Source organism: Sturnira hondurensis, unplaced genomic scaffold, assembly GCF_014824575.4.
Source record: "Sturnira hondurensis isolate 20B ecotype Veracruz unplaced genomic scaffold, ASM1482457v3 Scaffold0008992, whole genome shotgun sequence".
Classification (NCBI taxonomy): Eukaryota; Metazoa; Chordata; class Mammalia; order Chiroptera; family Phyllostomidae; genus Sturnira; species Sturnira hondurensis.
The window spans coordinates 626,335-650,746 of NW_028081623.1; the positions used below are offsets into that span (position 1 = coordinate 626,335).

The 24,412-nt window shown below is 38.5% G+C and overlaps 1 protein-coding gene across 1 annotated transcript in view; it reads left to right on the forward strand.

Annotated features, from left to right (window-relative positions):
- Positions 1 to 8,152: 8,152 nt before the first annotated feature.
- IQUB (IQ motif and ubiquitin domain containing) overlaps positions 8,153 to 24,412 on the forward strand; it is a 79,847-nt gene continuing 63,587 nt past the window's right edge. The window contains exons 1-6 of the mRNA XM_037056493.1: positions 8,153 to 8,325; positions 14,025 to 14,434; positions 16,663 to 16,797; positions 22,035 to 22,196; positions 22,283 to 22,455; positions 22,650 to 22,805. Coding sequence (XP_036912388.1) covers positions 14,029 to 14,434; positions 16,663 to 16,797; positions 22,035 to 22,196; positions 22,283 to 22,455; positions 22,650 to 22,805 — 1,032 coding nt within the window. The 5' untranslated portion in view covers positions 8,153 to 8,325; positions 14,025 to 14,028. The remainder of the gene's footprint in view (positions 8,326 to 14,024; positions 14,435 to 16,662; positions 16,798 to 22,034; positions 22,197 to 22,282; positions 22,456 to 22,649; positions 22,806 to 24,412) is intronic.

The window sequence follows — 24,412 nt, forward strand, 5'->3', positions numbered from 1 at the left end:
TCCTTTCCATCACTATTGGTTTCCTGTGCATCTCCCTTCATTTCAATTAGTTTAGCCTTCATATGTTCCTCTAATTTGTGGCTAAAGTCAACCAATTCTGTGAGCATCCTGATCACCAGTGTTTTGAACTGTGCATCTGAAAGGCTGGCTATTTCTTGGTCACTTAGACTTATTGGCTCTGAGGCTTTGAGCTGTTCTTGAGTCATAATGCTTGGTCTGTTCCCACCTGTTATGTTTGAGGGGCGGAGCCTTAGGTGTTCGTCAGGGCCGGGCGACCTAGTCGATGGATTGTGACGCTGTATGTGGGGGCGGGGTCAGAAAGGGGAAAAAATGGCGCCTTGCTCCGCTCAGCGTTCTCTCAGATTTCTGTCTCCTCTGCAGCTTCTCACAAGCAAATTGGGCCCATCTGGTGCTGGTTCCAGGGTGTGTGGGCCCGTGTACCCTCCAGGACCCTGTGGGTCTCTCCAATGAACTCTCTGTGAGCCTGGGAGCCTCTCCCGGCCCCTCGACCCCGAGAAAGTCTTTCCAGTTGGTGCTTTCAGGCTCTTATTCCCATCGCTGGGGCCCTAGCCTGAGATGTCTGTCTCACTGTTCGCTCCTTCTCTTGGTTTATCTGCACGAGAATGTGTGACCGCAGTCAGCCCGCTGCCCTACGCCCTCACTGGGTCCTCCCGTCGCCACCCCACACCTGGGATCCACCAACTGCCTTTGCTTCCACTCCTGGGTGGGTCAGACCGAACAGCCTTTCCAGCCCGACCACGCTCTGCCACTGCCTCTGCCCCTCTTACCAGTCTGGCTGAGTGGTTCGTTGTTGTCAGACTTCCGTACAGTTCAATTTTCACTGTTTTGGCTGCGTTTTTGTTTCTAAAACTTTGCTGTCTTTAAATTTAGTTGTGGGAGCGGGCACAGTGTTTCCACCTATGCCTCCATTCTGACTGGAAGTTGGAGCCTCATTTTTAATGTAGACAGTCTTGCTGCCATGCTCCTAACCAGTGTATTATTCCTTATGAATGCTTGAGGTGTCACTCTTGCCTGTACTATGTGGGCTGTACCAGAAGATCATAGATCCTGGTTTCCTGACTTTGTGAAAGTATAATACATGTAAAGAATAAATAGGAACAGACGTAGTATACTGGATTTTATGCAACAGTCTTCATGTAGATCACAGGCTGATAACTCGTAGGTATCTAAAAGGCGTTGTGGTGTGGGCCATCATGTGTTTTTTATGTTTCATAACTGCCATTCTAACTGCCTGTACAACCTCATGCCTGATTGTTTTTATTCTTTCAGATGTTTTCCAGTTTCTTTCTCTATACTTCCAGATTAAGATTTCTGGAAGCACTGACCAGTTGGAAATCATTCTTCTATTTAAAAACATTCATTGTTGCTGAGGGGCAACTAAACTAGTTTGAGTAATTTTTAGAATGGCCCATTTCAATTCTTAGACTTCTCATGTGTTATTTATTCAATTACTATACTCCAGACACTTCATAAGAAGCTAATCAGGTTGAGCTTTGCAAATAAGAAAGTGGCAGCAAAATCCATTCCTTCTTCTATCTGTGGACTGAATGCAGAATGTTAAATACATAGGCATGCTTTCCTTTGGGGTGAAAATGGCTCCTTATATCTGGATCACCGTATGATTTTTTATTGGACCTGTAATACTTTTGAGTGAAAGGAAGTTATAAGGATGACAGATATAAATCATTATTGCCCTGGACAAACAGGATAATGCAGTACCCACAGGGAGTAAGGATTAGTGCTCAGAGTTGCCGTATTTGTTACACCAGGAGAAGCTGGAGTAGTTTGTCATTGAATAGGAAGAATGTAACTGGCAGCCATCATGTGCCACGGCCACCGGGCTTCACTCTTCATTATTCTCCCTCTACCTTTCTCTCAGAAGGGGTATAGAAGGAGCTTATTTTGATTGCTGTATTTCCTTTTCTAGTTCTAAAATGTAGTTAGGTGAAGCTAAGGGAGTTTGTTTTTTTATAATGCAAAGCAGGCTTATTTGCAGGCACAACAATGAGTATTAGGACTCTAAACAAATAGGAAAGAGCAGTCAAGTGGAGATCAGCATTTTTAAGTAGATGACTGGGACTCCTATTACAATGGGAAGACTTGCTGAATTGCTTTTATGATTTCACTGATACATGGTCTAATGAACAAAACAAAATAAAACAAACTCATAGATACAGAAAACAGACAACTGCTGTCAGGTGGGGAGCTGGGTGAAAATGCTCAAGGGATTAAAGTAAGACAGACAATATGGTAATTACAAAAGGGGAAGGAGGGTGGAGGGAGGTAGAAGAGGGTACAGGAGGGGTACATAGTTCAGAAAGAGACTTTGGGTGTTGAACACACAAAACAGTATACAGATGATATTACAGAATTTACACTTAAAACCTATATAATTTTATTAATCAATGTCACTCCAATAAATTCAATGAAGAAAAGTCTCTTGCCCTGGCTGGTGCTGCTCAATGGATTGAATGCTGGCCTGTGAACTGAAAGGTTGCCAGTTCAATTCCTAGTCAGGACACATGCCTAGGTTTTGGGCAAAGTCCCCAGTTGGCACGTGAGAGGCAACTGATCAATGTTTCTCTCCCTCCCTCCCTCCCTCTCTAAAAAATAACTATAACCTTAAAAAAAAACTCTCTCTACCTGATGCTTCAGCAGGCTTTTCAAACAGGCCTTCCCAGCTATAATTCCTTTTCACAGCCAAGATGATATTTCTGTTTATCCAGGAACTCTCCCAAGAAATCTAGAGTTTGGTGTGACTACTCTCAGAAGCCAAGGATTCAGGTCTTAAAAGGCATTGCTTAACAAACATGTTATCCAACTGTAGAGTGGACTTTTGTGCTCCTATGTCATTTCTCCAGTCTTCTATATCAGGCTTCATGTTTTCTCTTTCGAAGAGAGACAATCAGCAATGTTGTGTATAAGGAAATTTTCACATGTAGGCGAATAATGAGCTTTTTCTTTCCAGTCTCTATAGTTACAAAAAGAAACATACTCCCTCTGTGAGGGTATTCTGTGGTCTAGGGTAAAGTACTATTCACTGAACATACCATGAGTATTTTGCATCTGTGTGCAGAATTTCCTTTAAAACTTGATACTCAGTAGGATTGCAGCCTATGCTACAATAATAGTAATACTCTAAGAAAAAATGCAAATGAGAAGATGGGAGTCTCATTTAGAGTATAAATAGGTTTATTTTAAATAGAATTCACATGAATCAAAATGGGAATGTGATGTGAGATTTGAATTATTGATAAGAACTGGAGAAATTGGTTCAAAAATCTTTATGGAGAGGTAATAAGGCAAAAACTTTAGTGAAAGAAAGTAGTGAGAAAAGTAGTTGATTTGCATAGGCTACCCCTAAACCCAACAGTTTTCACACATCCAAAGTTTGTTTCTTACTCATATTACATGTCTAATGAGGGTTGATGGTGTTCAAGAGTCACACAAGGGAGCCGAGCTGAGGATGGCGCCATTTCAAGACTTGCTTCCATAAATGCAAGGAAGAGACAGGGAACATGGTACATCACACACAGAAACTAAAAAGAAACAAAACCAAAGTTGAAAAGAAAAATCTTCAGAAACCCTCACCTGAGGACATGTTCATTGATTCCAGAGAGAGTGGAAGGGTGTGGGGGAGAGAGAAACATGGATGTGGGAGAGAAACATCAATCAGCTGCCTCCCAAACCGGGGATTGAACCCACAACTTTTTAGTGTAGTGGCTTACACTGCAGCTAACGGAGCCACCCCACCAGGGATCTCACAATGTTTTGAATGTACTGTCGAACTCAAAAATTAGTAATGCCATGCATTGCTAATTAATGTTCAAAGAGATTTTTAGGTTTATATTGTTACAGAACAATATAAACAAGGGCGGGGGGGGGGGGCAATGTTTAGCCCACCCAGGGATGCCAAAAACTGTTACAGAACAACAGTCTCCCTCGCCAAGGACGGTATACTAATACCATCCGGACCNACACACAGAAACTAAAAAGAAACAAAACCAAAGTTGAAAAGAAAAATCTTCAGAAACCCTCACCTGAGGACATGTTCATTGATTCCAGAGAGAGTGGAAGGGTGTGGGGGAGAGAGAAACATGGATGTGGGAGAGAAACATCAATCAGCTGCCTCCCATACCGGGGATTGAACCCACAACTTTTTAGTGTAGTGGCTTACACTGCAGCTAACGGAGCCACCCCACCAGGGATCTCACAATGTTTTGAATGTACTGTCGAACTCAAAAATTAGTAATGCCATACATTGCTAATTAATGTTCAAAGATTTTTAGGTTTATATTGTTACAGAACAATATAAACAAGGGCGGGGGGGGGGGGCGGACAATGTTTAGCCCACCCAGGGATGCCAAAAACTGTTAACAGAACAACAGTCCCCCTCGCCAAGGACTGTATACTAATACCATCCGGACCACCTACTGGGCTTGTCTGCCACCAGAGGAAGACCTCTCTCAATGCCAGATTTGTGAAAAGGAAAGGTCTATTTAAAGTTATACAGACTTAAAGTAGTGACCCAATGTCCTCCATTAAAATATCAAAGTCCTTTAGGATAACCACAGATGCCCACAGTCCTTCTTTCTCCCCCTGCCCTAATTCAGGGTACTGTATCTCAGGAAAAGAAGTACATGTCCGTGTTTCAGGCTGCTGGCACCATCAGCTGTGTTGCAGTCCAGGCAGGATCTCTAATTACTCCAAAGCCATGTGGCGCCTTCTCATGGCCTACTGGCAAGAGTTCTTTGTACTCATTTCCCAGGCAAAGTCTCTCCTGCTTCCCAGGGCACATGGCCAAAGGGAGCACCCCAAAGCCACCAGGTCCTCTTCTACCAGAGATGGAGGGGGCTGCATTCTGGCCAAAACCCCATGGTTCTTTCCTTCACATGGCTGCAGAGAGGGTAGGGTCGCCACTCTGCCAGAAGCAAGTGGCAATTCTCTGCTAAAGCCGCATGGTGATTCTCTCTTACGTGGCTGCAGGAGTCTCCTTTCTGGCTGAAAGCATGTGGTTCTCTCCTCCATGGCTGCCGAGTCTGTGTTTAAATGCCCGAGCCAATCTTCCTCTGCAGCCCCATTTTGACTCCTCCCACAATCGGCTATACTTGCCAGGACTCCCACATCCTCCCAGCTTTACTGGGCTGCCATAGTGAGTCTGGGCAGGCGTGGCCCCATGGCGTGGAGCCAATCATCTCCATGCTCTCACGCAGGTAATGTAAACGGGGCTGGGAGTTGCCTCCCAGTTACATCTTGGGTGGAAGTCACTCCCTTCTCCCTTGCTCAAAGCATGGCCACAAATATGTAACATATCTATGAAACCAGTTAAAGGCTATAGATATGTTAAATGACCATTCCAGAGGTTAGCTGTGAAACTTGCTGTGCAAAACAGCTCTCAATGGCCCTGCTGCATGTGTCCCTTCCCCAACTGACACCTGTGGGGGGGAGGGTAAGGGGTGAGGACATCTTACTTGTCTTTCTAATATTTCCTGAACATCTTGAGTTCTGGACCCCATTCCAAATCTTTTTTTTTTTGCACTGCCCCCCCTTGGCTATGCCTTGTTACAATATCAGCTAATTTTTTGCAGTGTGCCCAAATATAATTTATGGTGGATTAGCCTCTTTCTGTATATAACTCTGTAAATGAAATGCATTTCAAAGATTCTTTTGGAGGGGATTCTCATGATCACAAATATGGGTGTTTATTTTTTTTCAGGTGAAACTTTTAGGCATTTCTCTCTCTCTTTTTTTCCTTTAATGGGAGGGCTTATTATTTTTCTCAATGTAAATTAGTTCCAAAATTCTCTATCTAAATTCCAAACTCCAAAAATTTTGTAACTCATTGGAAGCCATATATGACCGGTATTGACATAAGGCTATTTGTGGGCTTTATCTCTCTTTAATGTGAATAACAACACATTTTTCTATAGAAGTGTTAATGTATTTGATTCTGTCTCTCTAATTCTATATCTCCAGACCCATTGAAGCTGTCACAGATTATACAGTAAATGCCCATATTACCTTTCAAAAACAGGAAAAATCCTGAATTTCTAACATATCTGCCTCTTATAGGTGTAGAAAAGGGACTGGAAATACTATGTGTATTTCTAGTCTCTTAACTAGCTCACAGAGGTGTTATGATCCAAATTTAGTCCATATAGGTGATTTCTAAAGCAAAGTTTTAAGACATGAGTATTCTAATGTTTTTTTCTAGTTCAGTCACTTGTATTAAAATACATTTTAGACTGAAGTACCAATGGTAAATACTTAGAAATGCTTGATTTCATAAAGCCACTAGGTGGCATCTTTGTAAAAATAAAGCACCTTTTAAAATGTTTCATTGTCTAATAAATGCTGAGAAAAATACAGGTAGGTGTTTCATGAAAAATAAAGATAAGTCATTAGGGGCAATAAATTCCCCTGAAGTATAGGTTTATTGTGGGAAGTAAATGGAAAATGATGTAAAATTATTTTTCTACTTTTAGAATTGAGTCTTTCCCATCGGTTATTTTCACTTTGCATTTACATTTATTATACACAACCAAATAATTACTGTGTGTATGTGGTTTGATGTGCTAATAACCCTTCCAACCTGAATAGAATGGAGTGCCTGGGAAGCCTACCAATTATGTTAGACTCATATGGTTGTGTAAGATCATCTCTACAGTAAAATATTAATAAAACATGAACATAGAGTGAGTATCCAGTCACATTTAACACTGTGAAGTACTCGATCTCCTCTACTACCAGGTTTTCTTCCCTCCATATCCTACCTCTATGATTAAACCTAGTTTTTTTCTTCCATTGAATGATAATTTTAAAGAGGAGAGTCAGAAAGGTGAATGTTTAAAACCAGTGGAATTCTCATTACTAGTAAAATTAAGATATACTATGATTTTGGAGATGGAAGTGGGAGAGTATTTGGAAGCACTTGTCTGCACACCTCCAATTACCCTGGTTTACCCATAAAAGACTAACTAGTGGTTTATGAATGCTCCTTCTCCCCTTTTCTCCGCTCTTCATGAATACGTGGATTCATGTAGTTAGTAGTTTAAATGCATTTGCTTTTATTGAAAACCATTATTAAAGCCATTTTTATCTGAGAATATAATACATATTTTATATTGCACTAGTAATAAATATACGTTTTAAAATAGGGTGAGGACTGAAAAATGACATTGGACATTAGGAAGTTATTAGAAGATGTGAATGCAATTTTAGTAGAATTATATAAAGGAATGAAAACATTGAACATTATGAAGGAATGAAGTGTACTATATATAACAAAAATTTTAATTTTATTCATTTTACATCCTTTTAAAACAGCAAAGCATGTTAAATCAAACATGGTATCATAGATTATTGGTTTAAAGTACAGGCTCTGGACTCATACTTCCTGGGTTTAATCCTGGCTCCCTCATTAAACCTCTCTAAACCTTAGTTTCTTCACTAGTAAAGTGGAGCTAGTCACTGCTCTTCCTTAATTAAATCACTGCAAGGATTAAATTAGAAATATAAAGTGCTTAGTACAAATAATAATAAATGTTAGCTATTATTATAGGGCAGCCACATTGTTTACATTTGCAATAGGAATGTAAATGATCCTTTCCTCTAATTCTTTAAAACTTTCTCAATTTAAAGAATTTACGGTGATAGACACACATACACACACACACAAAAAAAAACCTTTACAATTTAGTGATTAACAAAAGCTTTGCTTCTTCTGACCTAAAAAGGGTATTATGTAATAGCTCCTGTCTCCCTTTACTCCGGTTGCCAGGAAGCTAAGAGCCAAGTTCTAAATTTAACAAAAGCAGGTAGGCATCTACTGTTGAACAACTGTGTTCTCCTTTGTCAAGGTCTTCATTCTCGTCTCATATTTATATTTTCTATAATCCTGATTTCTTGTGTTTATAAGCGTACATTGCTTCCAGTGTTTGGTTTGGAGAACGGTACTCGTACACGAGCGTAAAAGGGACTTGGAAGAGTGGTTAGAGTTCGATTCACTTTCATATCTAACCAGCAGGTAACCACAGTCCCGCCCTTGCCCCGCCTCCGTGCCCCTCGCCCCGCCCCGCCCCGCCCCGCCCCTCCCCGCCCCTCCCCTCCCCTCACCCCTGCTCTGCTCCGCCCCTCCGCTGCCATCTTTTCCAGCTCGAGAACTTCCCGCGGTAACTGTGCGTAGGCGAGAGGAGGTGGTGTGAGCGTTGTTGCTAGGATACTGCGGGCAACAGAATCCGGCTTGGGTTGCTGCCTGTAAAAATCGTGAGGAACCACCTGGACCTGAGTGGCCAAGTATCTTAGGTAGGAAGACAAATTCTGGTTGCCCTCTCCAGACCCAGCCCTTAGACCGCCCTTGAGTCAGGTACTCAACCGGCGCTGGACTCAGGACTGTGTGCCAGGCGCTTGTGTGGACCCGGCTCTGGGGTCTGATGGGCTGGTCTGGAATGTTCCACGCTTGCTTTAGAAATTGTGCAAAGCAGCCGTTTTTCCTGAGTTCCTTCTCTGGGTCCAAGTCTGTGATAGCAGCACCTATCTAGGAGGTGTATTTCACCTCCCACCCCAAATGTGTTTTTTTTATTTTTATTTTTTAACGGTAATAGTATAGACACAAGATGTAATAATATCTAGTTATCCATGATGACCAGTTTCAGTCTTTAGTAAATAGAGGCCTTACAGACCGTTCCCACTGGCACTCTCACTCCTTTCCACCCATGCTTTTGCTGTCCCTTTTTAAAAAACTTTAAAACTCAAGTCTATTTAGTAGAACTCAAAACTAGATTCCTGCCTTACTACTTACACTGCATTCTAGATTTGTCATGACTTGTAGGTGAAAGGGGGACTTTTTTTGGTATATAATCATAATAGAGATTGTGTTTTCTTTTTAAACAAATTTTAAGATTAAAATATTTACTTCTGAATAGATAATATATAAAAATGACAAAACATTTGAACAGTAAAAAGAATAAACAGTGAAAACTGCCTGATCCTCCAGTCCCCCTTCTAGAGGTACTCTCTGCATATACAAATATGTAGTTGTATATGTAAAATTGTACCTACCAGTCTGTGCTTTTGTAGGAGGTTATCAAGAGGACATGACTGTGGGTTGACCCTTCAACTGGACAGGGCAGTGGCAGTTTCTTACCCCCTCCACTATCCTTGAAGGTTCTGCTCACTGGTCCCTTACTATTCTAGGAGCTGCTTCTTAGGAGGAAGCCTTTAGAGCAGGGGTGTCAACTCGTTTTCACTGGGGGCCACATCAGCCTTGTGGTTGCCTTCAAAGGGCTGAAATAATTTTAGGACTGTATAAATGTAACTACTCCTTAACTGTGAAGAGTTGAAAGTACATTCTGCCCTTTGGAGGCAACCTCAAGGCTGATGCCCCCAGTGAAAACGAGTTTGACACCCCTTCTTGCGAGGTAAGTGTGTTGTTGAGACCATCTGGTCTGTATGTATGACTCAGCTGGATTAAGGCCTTTCTACAAACTCTTAAGTTTTGGTGGGTGATTGGAAAGATCTACCCCTCTTTTCAGCTGTCCAAGACAAACCTCCTATGTAAGTTCTCTTGCTTATTAAAACTGCCACCAACTGCCCTGGCCCAGTAGCTCAGTTGGTCACAGCATCATCCTGATACACCAAGGTTGTGGAGTCCACCCCTGGTCAAGGCCTACAGGGAAGAATCAACCAGTGAGTAAGTGAAACACCAAATCAAAGTTCCTCTCTCTCAAAAAAAAAATCGATAAAAAAAGCCCTGCCACCTACCATACCAACTGGTGAGGTTTGCCTGTTTTTCTGTTTCTTGCAGTTTTGGAGTTCACCTGGGAAACTCTTCAGGTCGTTAACCAAAAGCTTTACTTTTTCTCTTAAGTAAATCATACAGTATGTAGCCTTTCAAATTGTCTTCTTGCTTAGCGTAATTTGAGATTTATTCATATTATTGTACGTACCAATAGTTTATTCCTTCTTATTGATAAGTAGTATTCCATTGATGAATATATTACAGTGTATGTATTCATCAGCTAAGGAACATTTGTGTTGTTTCCAGTCTTTGGTGATTAAGAATAAAGCCTTTATAAACTTTTGTGTACCAGTTTTGTGTGAATGTAGCGTTTTATTCTACTTGGGTAGAGGACATAGATATCTGAGTTATATGATAAGTATGTGTTTAATTTTATAAGAAAACTGATAAATTATCCCAAATACTGTTCCAGTGTGTGTTTTTACCATCAAGTTATAAAATGACATTGAGCATCTTTTCATGTACTTGTTGTCAGGGCCAGAAGTAGAAAGAGGTGATTGAGGCAACTAAGTCCAAAATTTTATTCTCAGGCTCAAGTGCAAGTGTAGAGCAGTGCAGGCACCACACTGTTGTGGACCGCTCAGCCTGGTTTCAGGAATTGTAACTCGACCCCCTGTGGCTAAGGGCTAGTGATGACCTTTGGAATGGGAGCTGCAGGAGACAAAGCTTGTCTCTGGTAGCAAACTCTGCCTCAGTTTCCTCTCCCTGCCCCCAAATCTTGGTTGGAAGTCAATAACGGGTAAGACCCCTCACAGTGGGGGGCAACCTAGGCCAGACATACCACTTGGGAGGCCATCATGGAAGGACTTGGGTGGGGGGGCTGCAACAAAGAGCAATGGACTCTCACCCCCTGGCTTTGACAAAGCCCGACTCCCCATGTCCTCTGGGAGAAGTGCTTCCTGGCTCTAATCCCCTTAAGCCTGAATACCTGATGGGGAGGGGTGCAGTTCCTTACCTTGCTAGAGTGAGTCCTAGGGAAAAATCTGGCATCACAAAGACTTCCTGATAAACCTGTGAAATCTGCTCTGCTAAGAGTGCTTTCATTCATATGTTGAGGGTTCAAGCAGGAAACTCTAAAACTGTTCCTGACAGACTCTGACTCATACTAAGCCCTAAGATTTCTTTGAAATGTTACCTACCGTTTGATCTTTGCTGCCCTGTATTCCTGTGTATTACAACCCAGTAAAAGGGTTGTAATACAACCCCTTTTAGAGGAAGGGGCTCAAGGCCTTTTTCCCCTGAGAAACTGACCACTGCCCATACACGGCCTTTTTCCTCTGGGAAACTGGCCACCTCTCCTCCCCAAGTAGATCACATCATGTCTTAGTCATGTTTACTCTTATCCATGGCACACGGGGGGACTTGCAAGGAAAGTTGCCCCCACATCACACTTGGCTTCAGCCTAGTCCTGGCCCTGCTTATTTGCCTTCTGTATATATTCTTTGGTGATATATTTATTTAATTATTTACTCTTTTGTTATTTACTGTTATTATTTTCTTACTGAGTTTTGAGAGTTCTCTATATATTTTGAACACAAGTCCTTTATCGGATAAGAGTTTTGCAAAAAAAGGTATCTCCCAGTTTATGGTTTGTCTTTTTATTATTTTAGTCGTGGTTTTTGGAGAGCAGCTCTTAGTTTTGTTGTTGTTCCTGATTTAGAAGATGCCACCTTTTGCCATTTTAGGGGATGACCCACCAGATAGAAACAGGAGCTTTACCCCAGGGTCTCTAAAATGGGTGGATGAGTATGCTGCTAGGAGTTAGGGTGTGTTTAGATGCTCTCTTTCTAATCAGGCCATTAAGCTCTGTTATGGGAGAAAAATGACCAAAAGAAAGATTTCTGTGTGTGTGTGTGTGAGAGAGCCTAAAGAGGTTTGTTAAATTTTTTAAAAATTCAGTTTTTGTTCATTTTGATTTCAGTTTATGTTTTTCCCTCTTTGTTATTTTGAAATTTTAAAAGTTTATTTTAGGTATTTTATTTCTGTACTGTAAACTTAACCATGTATATTTAACAACATCTAGGATTAATAATATCAGATCCCTCAATTTTTACACAGTATAAAGATTCAGGAACAGTTTATTCTCATCTTTCCCTTCCCAATACCGTATTTTATTGTCTAATATTTCAAGGTTTTGCTATTGTTTTGTGTTGACAATATTTGTTTGGGTTTACCCATGTTTATTATTTATTTGCTCATCTTTCCTTCTTGAACTTCATGCTTCCATTGGGTCCATTTTCCTCCTTTTTCAAGTGTATCCTTTAGATAAAATTTTTAAAAGATTTTATTTATTTATCTTTAGAGGGGAAGGGAAGGAGAAAGGGAGAGAAATATCAGTGTATGGTTGCCTCTTGTGCATCCCCTGTTGGGAACTGGCCTGCAACTCAGGCATGTGCCCTGACTGGGAATCGAACCTCAATCCTTTGGTTTGCAGGCCCACACTCAATCCACTTAGCTACACCAGCCAGGGCTAGATCAAATTTTTTTAGAGCAGGTATCTTGATGGTAACTTATTTGTAAATAAATCTATTTTCTTTCTGGAGAGATAGTTTTGCTGGGTACACAATAGGTTGATTGCTCTCTTATATTAATTAGTACATTGTTGCCTTGGCTTCTGTTTTTCTGATGTGCAATCTGCAGTGATTTTGCTTTCTTTTTAATTAATGTCAGCAAATTAATATGATTCAAAACAGTAGGTGATATGTCCTATATGTCATCACTGTTTGCTTTCTGGACCTTCCTTGTTACTCTGTAATTTAATTACAATGTGTGGCTATGAATTTTTTTTTATCCTGTTAGGTATATATTTATGTTGTGCTTCTTGGATCCGTTGTATATGGATCTATATTCATCATTTGGAAAAATTCTCAGTCAACAATTTTTAAGATACTTCCCTTTTTTTCTATCTTTCTGTGTTTTTTTTTTCCTGGGACTTCAGTTTGACATATGCTAGATTAGGGCCTGGCAAATTTTCTGCAAAGGACTTCACAGGCCACATACAGTTTCTTCGTATATTCTTTATATTTTTTTTAATGTTAGCAATACAAACCTGTTCTTAGCTCACAACAAGGCATATGCTTAGCAGAAAACACTAGACTTTCTTTTTCTTTTTTTCATGGCTCCTACACTCATATTTTTTATATCCTTATCTTGCAGCACTTTGTGTAAAATCTCTTTATTTATCTTGCAGTTTACTAATTCCCTCTTCAATTCTAATACTATATTCATTGGATTCAACAAATATATAGTTTTATTCCAGATATTTGGTTTTTTAAAAAATTTGTCAGCTAGTAGCCAGACAATTTAACTGACTCAGGTTAATTTTTCTCTTTATAAAGATTTGTGCTTCAAATGGAAACCCCTATCTCAGACTTCCCATCTCACTACTGTTCCAAATTTTAATCTTCCCGCTGCTGGGAAGATTAGCCTCAAGGTCACCCCCTCCATCTCTCCTTCCTGACTGCCAGCCTCTGTAGGTAGGCTCACTGCTGACTGGCTCCTTACTACTCTGAACCAGCTCTTGTCTCTGTTTCTTGGCTCTGGGTTACCCTCCTCCACTCTGACCCAAGCTCCTGGATGCTATCAAACTGTTTTCCAGGGAAAGCTTGTGGTTGCACTAAGTAGCTCAGGTCCTACTCAGCTCCAGGATCAACCCCTACTTGTTTGTTGATATGTTTGTTGATATGTTTGTTTTGGGAATGAGTAGAGGTCATTGGAGACCTCTCCTACAACTTTTGAGATCAAAGCTGCCACCAAGATTGTACTATCCAGGTTATAGTTGCCTTGTGAGTTGGCAGGTTTCTTAGAGTGTCTAACCAACTGTAATGCCAGAGCATAAATCTTATGTTAGTTTTGTATTTAGGAAAAAAGTTATTCAAAAAATCCTTTCACAAACATTGATTATTGAATGAGGAAGAGATGATAATATATTTCAAAATATTTTTTAACATATTCTTCAAAGATTTCTTTCAAATTAATTGTGCTTGGGGTTTCTTTTTAGTAATACATTTTTACTTTCTGTGGTATTTTTATTAAAAATTCACTGATGTTTTACCTGATGTCATTACCAAGATAATTGTTTTTTTTTAAAGCTAATGAGCAACATTTTAGTATATTATGAACATTACTGTATACCAGCAATGAATTTGATATTTGGTAGAGAATTTTTTATGTATACTAAATGTATTAATTTTCCTGAATTCAGGAAGATGTCTGAACAGGAAGAATTGGACGCCCAGGATGTTCTTAGTGCAGCAGAAGAAAGTGACATTGCTTATGAGGCTGTCAGTATTCCAGTTACATCAGAAGACCCTCCAGAGTCAGAAGACAATGAATTAGAACCACAGCCGTCTGGTGGTGGCCGTGTTAAGGAGCAGAGTGCCCGGAGTTCTTCAAGCCCACCATCGACCGATGAAGAGCAGCTCATGGAAAGGGCTATGTCACCTGAACAGGTTTCACAGTCTCTAAGACGTTATGAAGAGCACTATTTAACTGAATTTGATAATGCAACACAGTCAGCCAATGAGCATTCAAATGATTATGTGGCATTTCTCGAAAAAATAAAGGGTGTAAAGGAATCTCTGAAAGCATCAGTGATTGATTCTTCAGCAACAGGTATTACGTAAGGAAGATAGGACATTTCCTATCTTCATTTTGAAGAATCCTTACTTTTTCTTGTTTTTGCTTAAAGATTTGTTTTATATTTGATGTTCCCTTTTCCTGTCCACTGAACTTCTCTAGCTGCACTGCTGGAATGGCTTAACTATGTGTGAAGCTTCTCTATTCTGCAATATCTACTTTCCCTAAATAAATGAATATCTTTAAACTTTAAAGATATTTTCCCCAAATACAGAATATTTTTTAAATGTTTAGAAATCTTGAAAAATAGTAGACAAATTCTTGAATATAATTGTAATTTTTTTGCATGCCAATTTGGAATTAATTATATGTAGATAGCAAGAGATAGGATGGGAACTTGATCCAGATTTCTTAGTTTCATATTCAGTGCTCACATTATGTTGCTTTTAAGTATGCCCAAATTTCTGTGTAGTTTTAACATTATATTGAGCTTTATAAAAATTGTCTTTTATTATAGTTAAATTTTAAAGATATAATATTGGTGGCATGTAGGAGATATTACTACATTGTTGGTAACAGAGCAGAGGAGGGCAGCAAGAAAGTGATTGTACAGAAAACCCTTCTACTTGTGTGGTTAACTGACTGCTGCTTCTCCCCTTAGTCCACAAGTTTTGAGAGTTTTCAGCCATAGGGTGGAAAACACCTGCTGTCACTTAATAATAACAGCAGCAGTGTAGGGTGGCTGGTGAGAGTTAGCATTTGAATCTGGTGGTGTAGTGTACTCTTGTGTGGCGTGTCCACATAAGCATAAGCTGAGAATGAAAAGGAAGAGAAAATTAACTGAGTCCAATTACACCTAATTGAAGGTGTTACTCTTCAGTTTTATGATTTCATCGTAAATTTGGGGTCTATTTTTTAATATTTTTGTGATTCCCTGATATTGTCGCTTAAAACAAACACATGGTGACTTTTTTGAAAAATGTTTTCTTAGTCCAGAGGCTCACAAATTCCTTAACACACCTCCTTTCCCAGAATTTAGGAAGTTACTACTAAGAAAATTTTAAAATAAATTAATCATCGAATTTTCAATCCATAAAACAATTAAAATAGCCTTCTGAGAATTTAACATCTGTGGAAATGTTCTCTTTGCTAGCAGATAACTGTGAAAACAAGTTTTAACAAGCTTGAAGAACCTTAGCATCAACAATGCCTAGTTGAATTTCATCCTGGGATTACTGATACCTCATTTAGCCTATGAAAACTGTCATTTCAGACACCTAGAAATGCACAAGGCTTTTGTTGGCTTACAGTATGCACTCTGTCTTCCATCTTATTACATCTTCTTTATTAAAATTTAAAACCTGTATATGTAAAAGAAAAAACAGTTTTTAAATACTGTATTTATTCCCTTTCTATAATTGGTAAACAAATAGTCATTTTATAATGACAATTTTTTAATGTATCTTGATTTTCTGTTTGTAAAGTGGGAAATGAGCCACATAATGTCTGTTTTTGTGAAAAGTAGGTTTGTGCAGTTATTCCAGATATTTGTGTAGTTATTTCAGATATTTATAAAGCAGTGATTTTCTGTTTTGTATTTTGGCAACTATAGACATAAATTCTAGGAAGAAAAATGGACTTAGTATGAGATATCTTTTGTAGTTGCAAGGTCAAAGAAAATTTTCTTTGAAAATATATTAGTTTTTCTTAATTTCATAAATATACACTGATTTAGTGATATATGATATCAGTATCTAGTCAAAGCATTGGGACACCCTGTGAATCTGTCAGGGTCTCTTTCCAATGCTATACAAAAATGCTTAATTTTCCAAGCTTTTTATATCTATATCTGAGTAACATACAGCAGATGTTGGGGATTTTTCCAAGCAGTTTAGTTTTATTTTCTGTTTCTTGTGGTATTCTGAGCAAGGAGATAATCCTGAATGGGCACTAATCCTCATGCCAGGGAATGGAAGAGAGATATGAACCTTGAGCTGGCATTGAGGGAGCAGGTATTCATCACTGATGCTACTTTTTGAGATTCTAAATTGAGTTTCAAAGCAAAAGGTTGCAATTAAATGTCACTTCTCATTATTGAATATGTAAATTAACTCTTATCATGGAGGTGTAGTGGGGGAACATGACAGACGCGACTGCATCTATGGGATTTAAAATTGTTCCATGGTTTTCTATCTGCCTGTAGACTGTAGGTTGCTGACCTTGCTTTTGACTATAATTCTTTGTTCTTTTTTTATAATCTACAGTAAAAGTTGTACTTCTTCCTGTGGGCCAGGAAATTATAATATCTTTTAAAATCGACAGCATTTTAAAGTACCTCCGGGATCATTTTTCGTACTTACTAAATGTGCCATCTGATGTACTGCAGCTAAGATGTGCAGGTAAGTAAATAAAGACTTCTTTAGTATTAATAATTTAATTTTTTACATATAAATATCAAGATTTTTGGTTTGTTAAACTAAGTATCTTGATATTTACTCTTTGAACATTATATTGTGGTTAGGTATTCATTCAACACATTTTTATTGAGGACATACTTTATTCTTAATACTTTACCGAGAACTGAATATATAAACATGAAACAAAATCCCTGTACTCTAGTTGTTTATGGACTAGTAAGAAAGATGCATGCAGTAGTTACCATATAATGTGTAGAAGTTTTAATGGAGATATGCACAAAAAGCTGTGAATACAGAGAGGAAAGAAGCTGGGAGATTCTAGAAGGCTTCTTTTAATAAAAATGATCATGATAATATGCTAAGTGAAATAAGCCAGGTGGTGAAAGACGAATACCACATGATCTCACCTATAAATGGAACCTAATCAACAAAACAAACAAGCAAGCAAAATATAACCAGAGACACTGAAATAAAGAACAAACTGACAGTAACCAGAGGGGAGGGGTAAAGGAGATAATGGGGTAAAAAAAAAAGGGAAGGCACGTCAAGAAACATGTATAAAGGGCACATGGACAAAGCCAAAGAGGGATAGGATCGAGGGTTGGAGGCGGGGCTGGGGAGAGTGGTGAGGAGAAAATGAAGATAACTGTACTTGAACAACAATACATTTTTTTAAAGTCATAATACTTGTGTTAAGTCCCAACGAGGTCCAAAAAAAAACTAGGACTTTTGGAAAGTGGCTTACCACTTTTTAAAGTGGTAACTTAAGTTTCTAAACTTCTTAAGTTTAGTGTGGCAAGGGAATGGGAAGAAATGATATTGAAAAAATTGGGGAGGAATGAGCATGTATAGAATAAGAAGAGGGCTAAACATGATATATCTGTCCGTCTTATATACATTGAGGTCAATTCACAACCCCTTGATTTTCAAGTTTATTTATATTTTGTGGGCAGTATTGAGCAATCCACTTTATATTAGCTTTGTGTTAGGAGAGGATGTGGTCTTTGTGTTGCAGTTAACCAGACTCACATACCTAAGTATGTGCGTCTGGTTAACTGCAATAAAGAAATGCTTGTGTAGATATGTCTGCACAAACATTGTACCAATATAAATCATACTATTTTAGCTTAAAAAGTTCTGGCATTAACTTATAAAGGGGCTGCAATAACATTTCCTTGTGGAAAAATTCTAAGCAGTATAAAGTTGTTAGCTATACCTATCAGGTTCCTCCTTGCCAAATCAGAAAAAATCAGTTCACTTTCAAAATTGTTTTTCTGAAACGATTACAATGAATGTGCTCTAATAATGTAATGGTTAGTGTAATGTTTGTGTACTCTAACAACTGATTATCAAAGCTTGGTTGGGAAACAAAGCTAAAATTTAAGTGGTGATAGTGATACTAATGATCATGATTGGGTTGGTGATGATGGCTAATATATTGAGCATTTACTATTTGATAGTCCTTTTACAACATGTTCTGCTTGCATACCACGTTATTATTCAATCCGCACAAAAATCCTTGATTATGATTTTTTTAGAGGGAAACTCAAGCTCAGGGAACTTGTCCAAATTCGTATAGGTAATAAGTGGCAAGTCTGAACTTGAGTATAGCTATAACTCCAAAAATGAAATTTGAAACTGTGGCATTAACTATAAGGTGAAGTTCAAAAGTGGAGGAGAGCATTTTGAGACTGGAGTAGTTGACCACTGGTACCTAAGACTTTCTTTGTACTTCACAATCTTTATTTTTGTGTGTAAGTACTCCGCATCACCACTGGGTAACAGACTTTAGTCAGTAGCAATAGTAATTAAAGAGCTGGATTTTATGTCAGCCAACCACCCTCTAAGAAAGGTGCTTTCTTCTGGTACTAGACCTGGAATTGCTGTTTGGGGGGACTCAGCCTACTACAGAAACAGGTAGAGGAATGAAGAGGCTCTTGGAATCTGTGTTAGGTCCCTATGGCTGTTGTAACAATTAATCACAACTTTAGTAGCTTAAAGGAACACATTATTCCCCTTACAGTCCAGAGGCCAGAAATCCTAACCCATTTTACTCAGACAAGGCTGAGACAAGGTGTTAGCAAGGCTGTTTTCCTTCTGAGAGTCCTGGAAAGAATCTGCTTCCTTGCCTTTTCCAGCTTCTAGAATTGCACTCCTTGCTCTCACGGGCTCATGCCCATTCCTTCATCATCAAAGCCAGCAGCTTCGCATCTTCAACACTTTCTGCTCTGTCATATCGTCTTTGCCTCTGTAGTCAAATCTCCCTCTTCCTTTTGCTTATAAGAGCACTGTGATAATCCAGGATAATCTCTCCATCTCAAAATCCTTAATAAAGTCTACAGTCACTTTTGTCATACAAGGTAGCATTTCTAGGTTCTAGGGTTTAGGACGTGAATATTTTGGGACCATTATTTCGGTGTATCACAAAACCCATGAAACATTCATTTTAATTGCATAAGAATTTAGGGTGAGATATTGAAATTCAAAGAATTTTGTGTTTCCTTGAACTATGTATGATGCCAGGTGGGTACTGGAAATGTTAGGGGGACACTTTGTAAAGTATATGATTGTCTAACCACCATGCGTACATGTGAAACTAATACAAAATAATATTGAATGTAAACTGTAATTGAAAAACTAAAAAAAAATTAAAATATACTTTGATAATCATCAAACATTAAAAAGGCTAGTGGTATCTGATATATTTCTAAGAACAAATATAAGAAAACATCTGCTGTGCTCAAATTATTAATTATAATTAGGATGAGCATACATTGGAAAAATTTTTTAAATATATTTTATTGATTATACCATTACAGTTGTTCTATTCCCCCCCGTCATTCCCCTCCACCCTGCACACCCCTTCCCCCACCATTCCCCCCTTTTAGTTTATGACCACATGTCTCAAGTACTTTAGATTCTATATTTCCCCTACTATTCTTGCCCTCCTCCCTATCTATTTTCTACCTACTGCCTATGCTACTTATTTTCTGTATCTTCTCCCCCCTTCTCCTCCTCCCACTCTCCTGTTGCTAACCCTCCATGTGACCTGCATTTCTATGGTTCCACTCCTGATCTAGCTGTCCTCTTGGTTTGCTTTTGTTTTAGGTGTGGTTGTTAGTTACTGTGAGTTTGCTGTCCTTTCACTGTTCATATTTTTCATCTTCTTTTTCTTAGATAAGTCCCTTTAACATTTCATATAATAAGGGCTTGGTGATGATGAACTCCTTGAATTTGATCTTATGTGAGAAGTACTTTATCTGCCCTTCCATTCTAAATGAAAGTTTTGCTGGATAGAGCAATCTTGGATGTAGGTCTTTGGATTTCATGAGTTGGAATACTTCTTTCCAGCTCCTTCTTGCCTGACAGGTCTCTTTTGAGAAATCCGCTGACAGTCTGATGGGAACTCCTTTGTAGGTGACGACTGTCCCCTTATCTCTTGCTGCTTCTAGGATTCTCTCCTTCACTTTAATCTTGGCTAATGTAATGATGATGTGCCTTGGTGTGTTCCTTCTTGGGTCCAACATCTTTGGAACTCTCTGAGCTTCCTGGATTTCCTGGAAGTCTATTTCCCTTGCCAGACTGCGGAAGTTCTCCTTTATTTGTTCAAATAAGTTTTCCACTCGTGGCTGTTCCTTTTCCCCTTCTGGTACCACTATAATTTGGATGTTGGAACATTTAAAGATGTCCTGGAGGTTCCTAAGCCTCTCCTCATTTTTTTGAATTCTTGTTTCTTCAAATTTTTCTGTTTGGTCATTTTTTTCTTCCTTCTGGTCCACTCCCTTGATTTGAGTCCTAGTTTCCTTTCCATCACTATTGGTTTTCTGTGCATTTCCCTTCATTTCAATTAGTTTAGCCGTCATATGTTCTTCTAATTTGTGATTAAAATCAAGCAGTTCTGTGAGCATCCTGATCACCAGTATTTTGAACTGTGCATCTGAAAGGCTGGCTATTTCTTGGTCACTTAGAATTATAGGCTCTGAGGCTTTGAGCTGTTCTGGAGTCATAATGTTTGGTCTGTTAGCACCTGTTATGTTTGAGGGGCAGAGCCTTAGGTGTTCACCAGGGTGGGGCGACCTGGGTTGTGGTTGCTGGGTTGTGATGCTGTATGTGGGGGCAGGGTCAAAGAGGGGCAATGGCGGTTTCCTCTGCTGCTTCCTGTCACTGGAGCTTGCGCAGTCTGTTTCACTGCTCACTCCTGTGCTGGTTTATCTGCGCGTGAATGTGTGACCACAGACAGCTCGCTTCCTTGCGCCCTCACTGGGTCTGCCTGTTGCTACCCCAAACCTGGGATCTGTCCACGGCTGCCTGGGCACCTGGGTAGGGGGATCTTTCCTGCCCGACCCTGCTCCTCTGCTGACTCCACCCCTGTTACTGGTCTGGTTGAACGGTTGTTGTCGATTTCTGTATAGTTCAATTTTCTGTGTTTTGGCTGCGTTTTTGTTTACTAAAACTTTGTTGTCTTGAAACTTGGTTGTGGGAGAAGGCACAGTGTTTCCACCTATGCCTCCATCTTGGCGGAAGTCTAGGACAAGCTCCACCATACATTGGAAAGTTGATAAGGGTTCTATCAGTAAAGTTTTCGTGATACAAAACAGCAACCTGTAACATACATACTTTATATGCCTTAAAATAGGTTAATAAAATTAGAATCAATTTATAGAATAAACCAGTGGTAGAAGTTGAAGGAATACAACCAAAATAAAGTGATATGTACTTGTTCAAGCACAAAACTGAGCTTTATACCTTGACATTAATTTATATGAGTTTCTGATTATAGAAATAGAGAAAGGAAAGAATACTTTGCAATTCTGACTATATGCTATTCTGCTGGAGAGAAAAGTGAGTATTAAAATAATCAAGTTTTCCCTGGTATGGTATGCCCTGTGTTTACATATAACATTGTTATTTTTAGACAGCATTTAGAACATGATTTTGCTCATCGTATAGAATAGATTTTTTAATTTTTAAATGCTTACAGAGTTGTATGGTTATTGTATTTCTGCATTTCTGATGAGTTGAAAGTTGTAGTTTCACTTATAATGCTGAGTTCTTGCTCAGGAGTACCACCTTAACTTTCCACAGTGTGGAGTTTTCTGTAGTAACATAGCAAGAGGTGGACGCCATTAATATTTGGTACTTGATACCAATCAATATTTTAGTAATCAAACAATCATTTCTTTGTCATAATACTTCTTATAATTTTATCTCATTTTTAGGAAAGATTCTTAAAAATAATGAGACTCTACTACAACATGGAGTTAAGAGGCAGGATATTGTACAAGTGGAAATCTTTTCTACACTTCCAGATGTATATCCAGTCAAAAGAATAAATAGGTCAGATGGTGCCTCTCAAGTGATAATTGTCAGAGTACAAACTGGTTAGTTATTTGATGTTTTTTAGGTAAAGTATTTTAAAGTTGGTTTATAGTTGAACTTCCATTTAGTCTTGGTTTTATCTCCTCAGGCACTGATCAGTACCATCAGGTAGCTGTTGAGATTATAAAATCTGACTTTCACAAACCATTTCTTGGTGGATTCAGACATAAAATAACAGGAATAGAATATCACAATGCTGGAACACAAACTATTCCTAAAAAGATTTCTGAAAAACACAATGTATTTTGTAGGGATACCCAGGTAATATTTTTATTTTTCCCTATAGGTTTTTGAAGTTACAGAATCAACAAATGTTATGCTGTATTCCTCTCTAAAATAAAAATCTAAGGAATTATGTGGCAATTAAAATAAAAAGAATATTAAGTATTTAGGAAAATGTGCTCTTATATGTGTATAGAGTAGATACTTAGTTAAAAATTTTATATTTTTTTTAGACAGTCTTTCAGAGAAGAAAGCTCCAACAAACTGTAAATACAACATCCACACAGATGACTAAAATTGGTTTATATGTATCAAATATAACTGATAAGCTGGTAACTCCAGGAAAGTATTTTTCAGCAGCAGAATACCATACTCAAAGATTAGCAGCGGTAAGATAACTTTTATTATGTGTAAATACTAAAAATTAAATATGTGAGTCAATTAAGAAGAATCCACATCAGTGTTGTTAAAGAAGAAATTATAACACTTGTTAAAGATGGTAAGGCTGACTTGGTTCAAGAGGGGTTACTACAATGGGATTTTGTAGTAAGAGAGAGATTAGGCGTAACTCCAAATACAACAGGAAAAGTGGGAATTTATAGCTAAGGAGCAGGGAAGGGGTCAGTGAATGGAAAATTACTAAGGGGTGAAGAAGGGGTATTCAGCCCAACCAACCTAATAGGATTTTTGCCAAAGGCAGGCCAGACAGATTAGGCATCATCTGAAGGACGGAGGAAGATGAGGAACCTGATCAAACATGAAGAGTGACCAAGCTATTGAGGGTGAGGCTTCTGGTTAAATGGAGTTAGCAGGATTCTTTTTATTTTTCATATTGGTACAATATACTTTTTATTAGAGTTCAGCAGTTTAGCATCTTCTGAAATTATTAAGTTTCAGTCAAATTTGTAACTTACATTTCTGTTTTTAAAACTATCATACCTATCATTTAAATTTTATATTTACTTTATAATTAATTCAACATAGATGTTTTAGACTTATGACAAAAGAAATTTCCTGTGGATTTTGACTCTATTTATGTAAAATATTTTTCTTTCCTTTTCCATTTAACTCTTAAGGTGACTGTCTTTATTCTTCCTTTTTAATCTTTTTTAAAATTTGTTTTTTAATTATATTTTTCATTACCATTTATCCCTCTTATACTACCCCCCCAATCATCACACTGTTGTCCATGAGTTCTTTTTTCTTTTTGCTTTGTCCCTCCACCCACTAACACTCCCCACCCCAGAGCTGTCAGTCTGCTCTCTATCTGATGAGTCTGTTTCTATTTTACTTGTTAGTTCAAGTTTGTTCATTAGATTCCAGATATGAGTGAACTCACATAGTGTTTGTCTTTCTCTTACCGGCTTGTTTCACTTAGCATAATGTTCTCCAGGTCCATCCGTGCTGTCATAGAAGGTAAAATTTTCTTTCTTTTTTTTTTTAAGGCTTGAATAGCAGGATTCTTAATAAAATTGAACAATGCAAAGATGAACACAGAAGCCCACATGTCAAACATTGTTGAAAAAGAGCTCAGAGGAGCCTGATTAGTTTCATTATGGAGAGAATCTTTGTCAGTGTGATTCATGTTTTATTGGTAGTAAAAGCAGCCTTTGTCATCAATCACCACCAGTATAAGGAATCAGAATCCTAAATGCTCCTAATTCTTCCCTTTCCCTTAGTGAGAATCCTAGGGCCTATATGTTAGTTACCTTTGGCCATTTGTTAGCTTTGTACCCCTATCCCTTGGCCTAATCCCTGTGATTAGGGAGGTTTCCAGACTAATTGAAGCCAAAGAGATATTAAAATCTAGTTCCTCTAATATTTAATATAGCCATTCCAACTCTTTTATGTTATGTTTGCATAGTCTATCTTTCTTCATTCTTCTACTTTCAACTAATTTGAGGCTGAATCTAGAATATACTTCTTATAAACAGCATATAATTGGAGTTTATATTTTTTATGCAGTGTGACAATCTGCCTTTTGACTGGAATGTTT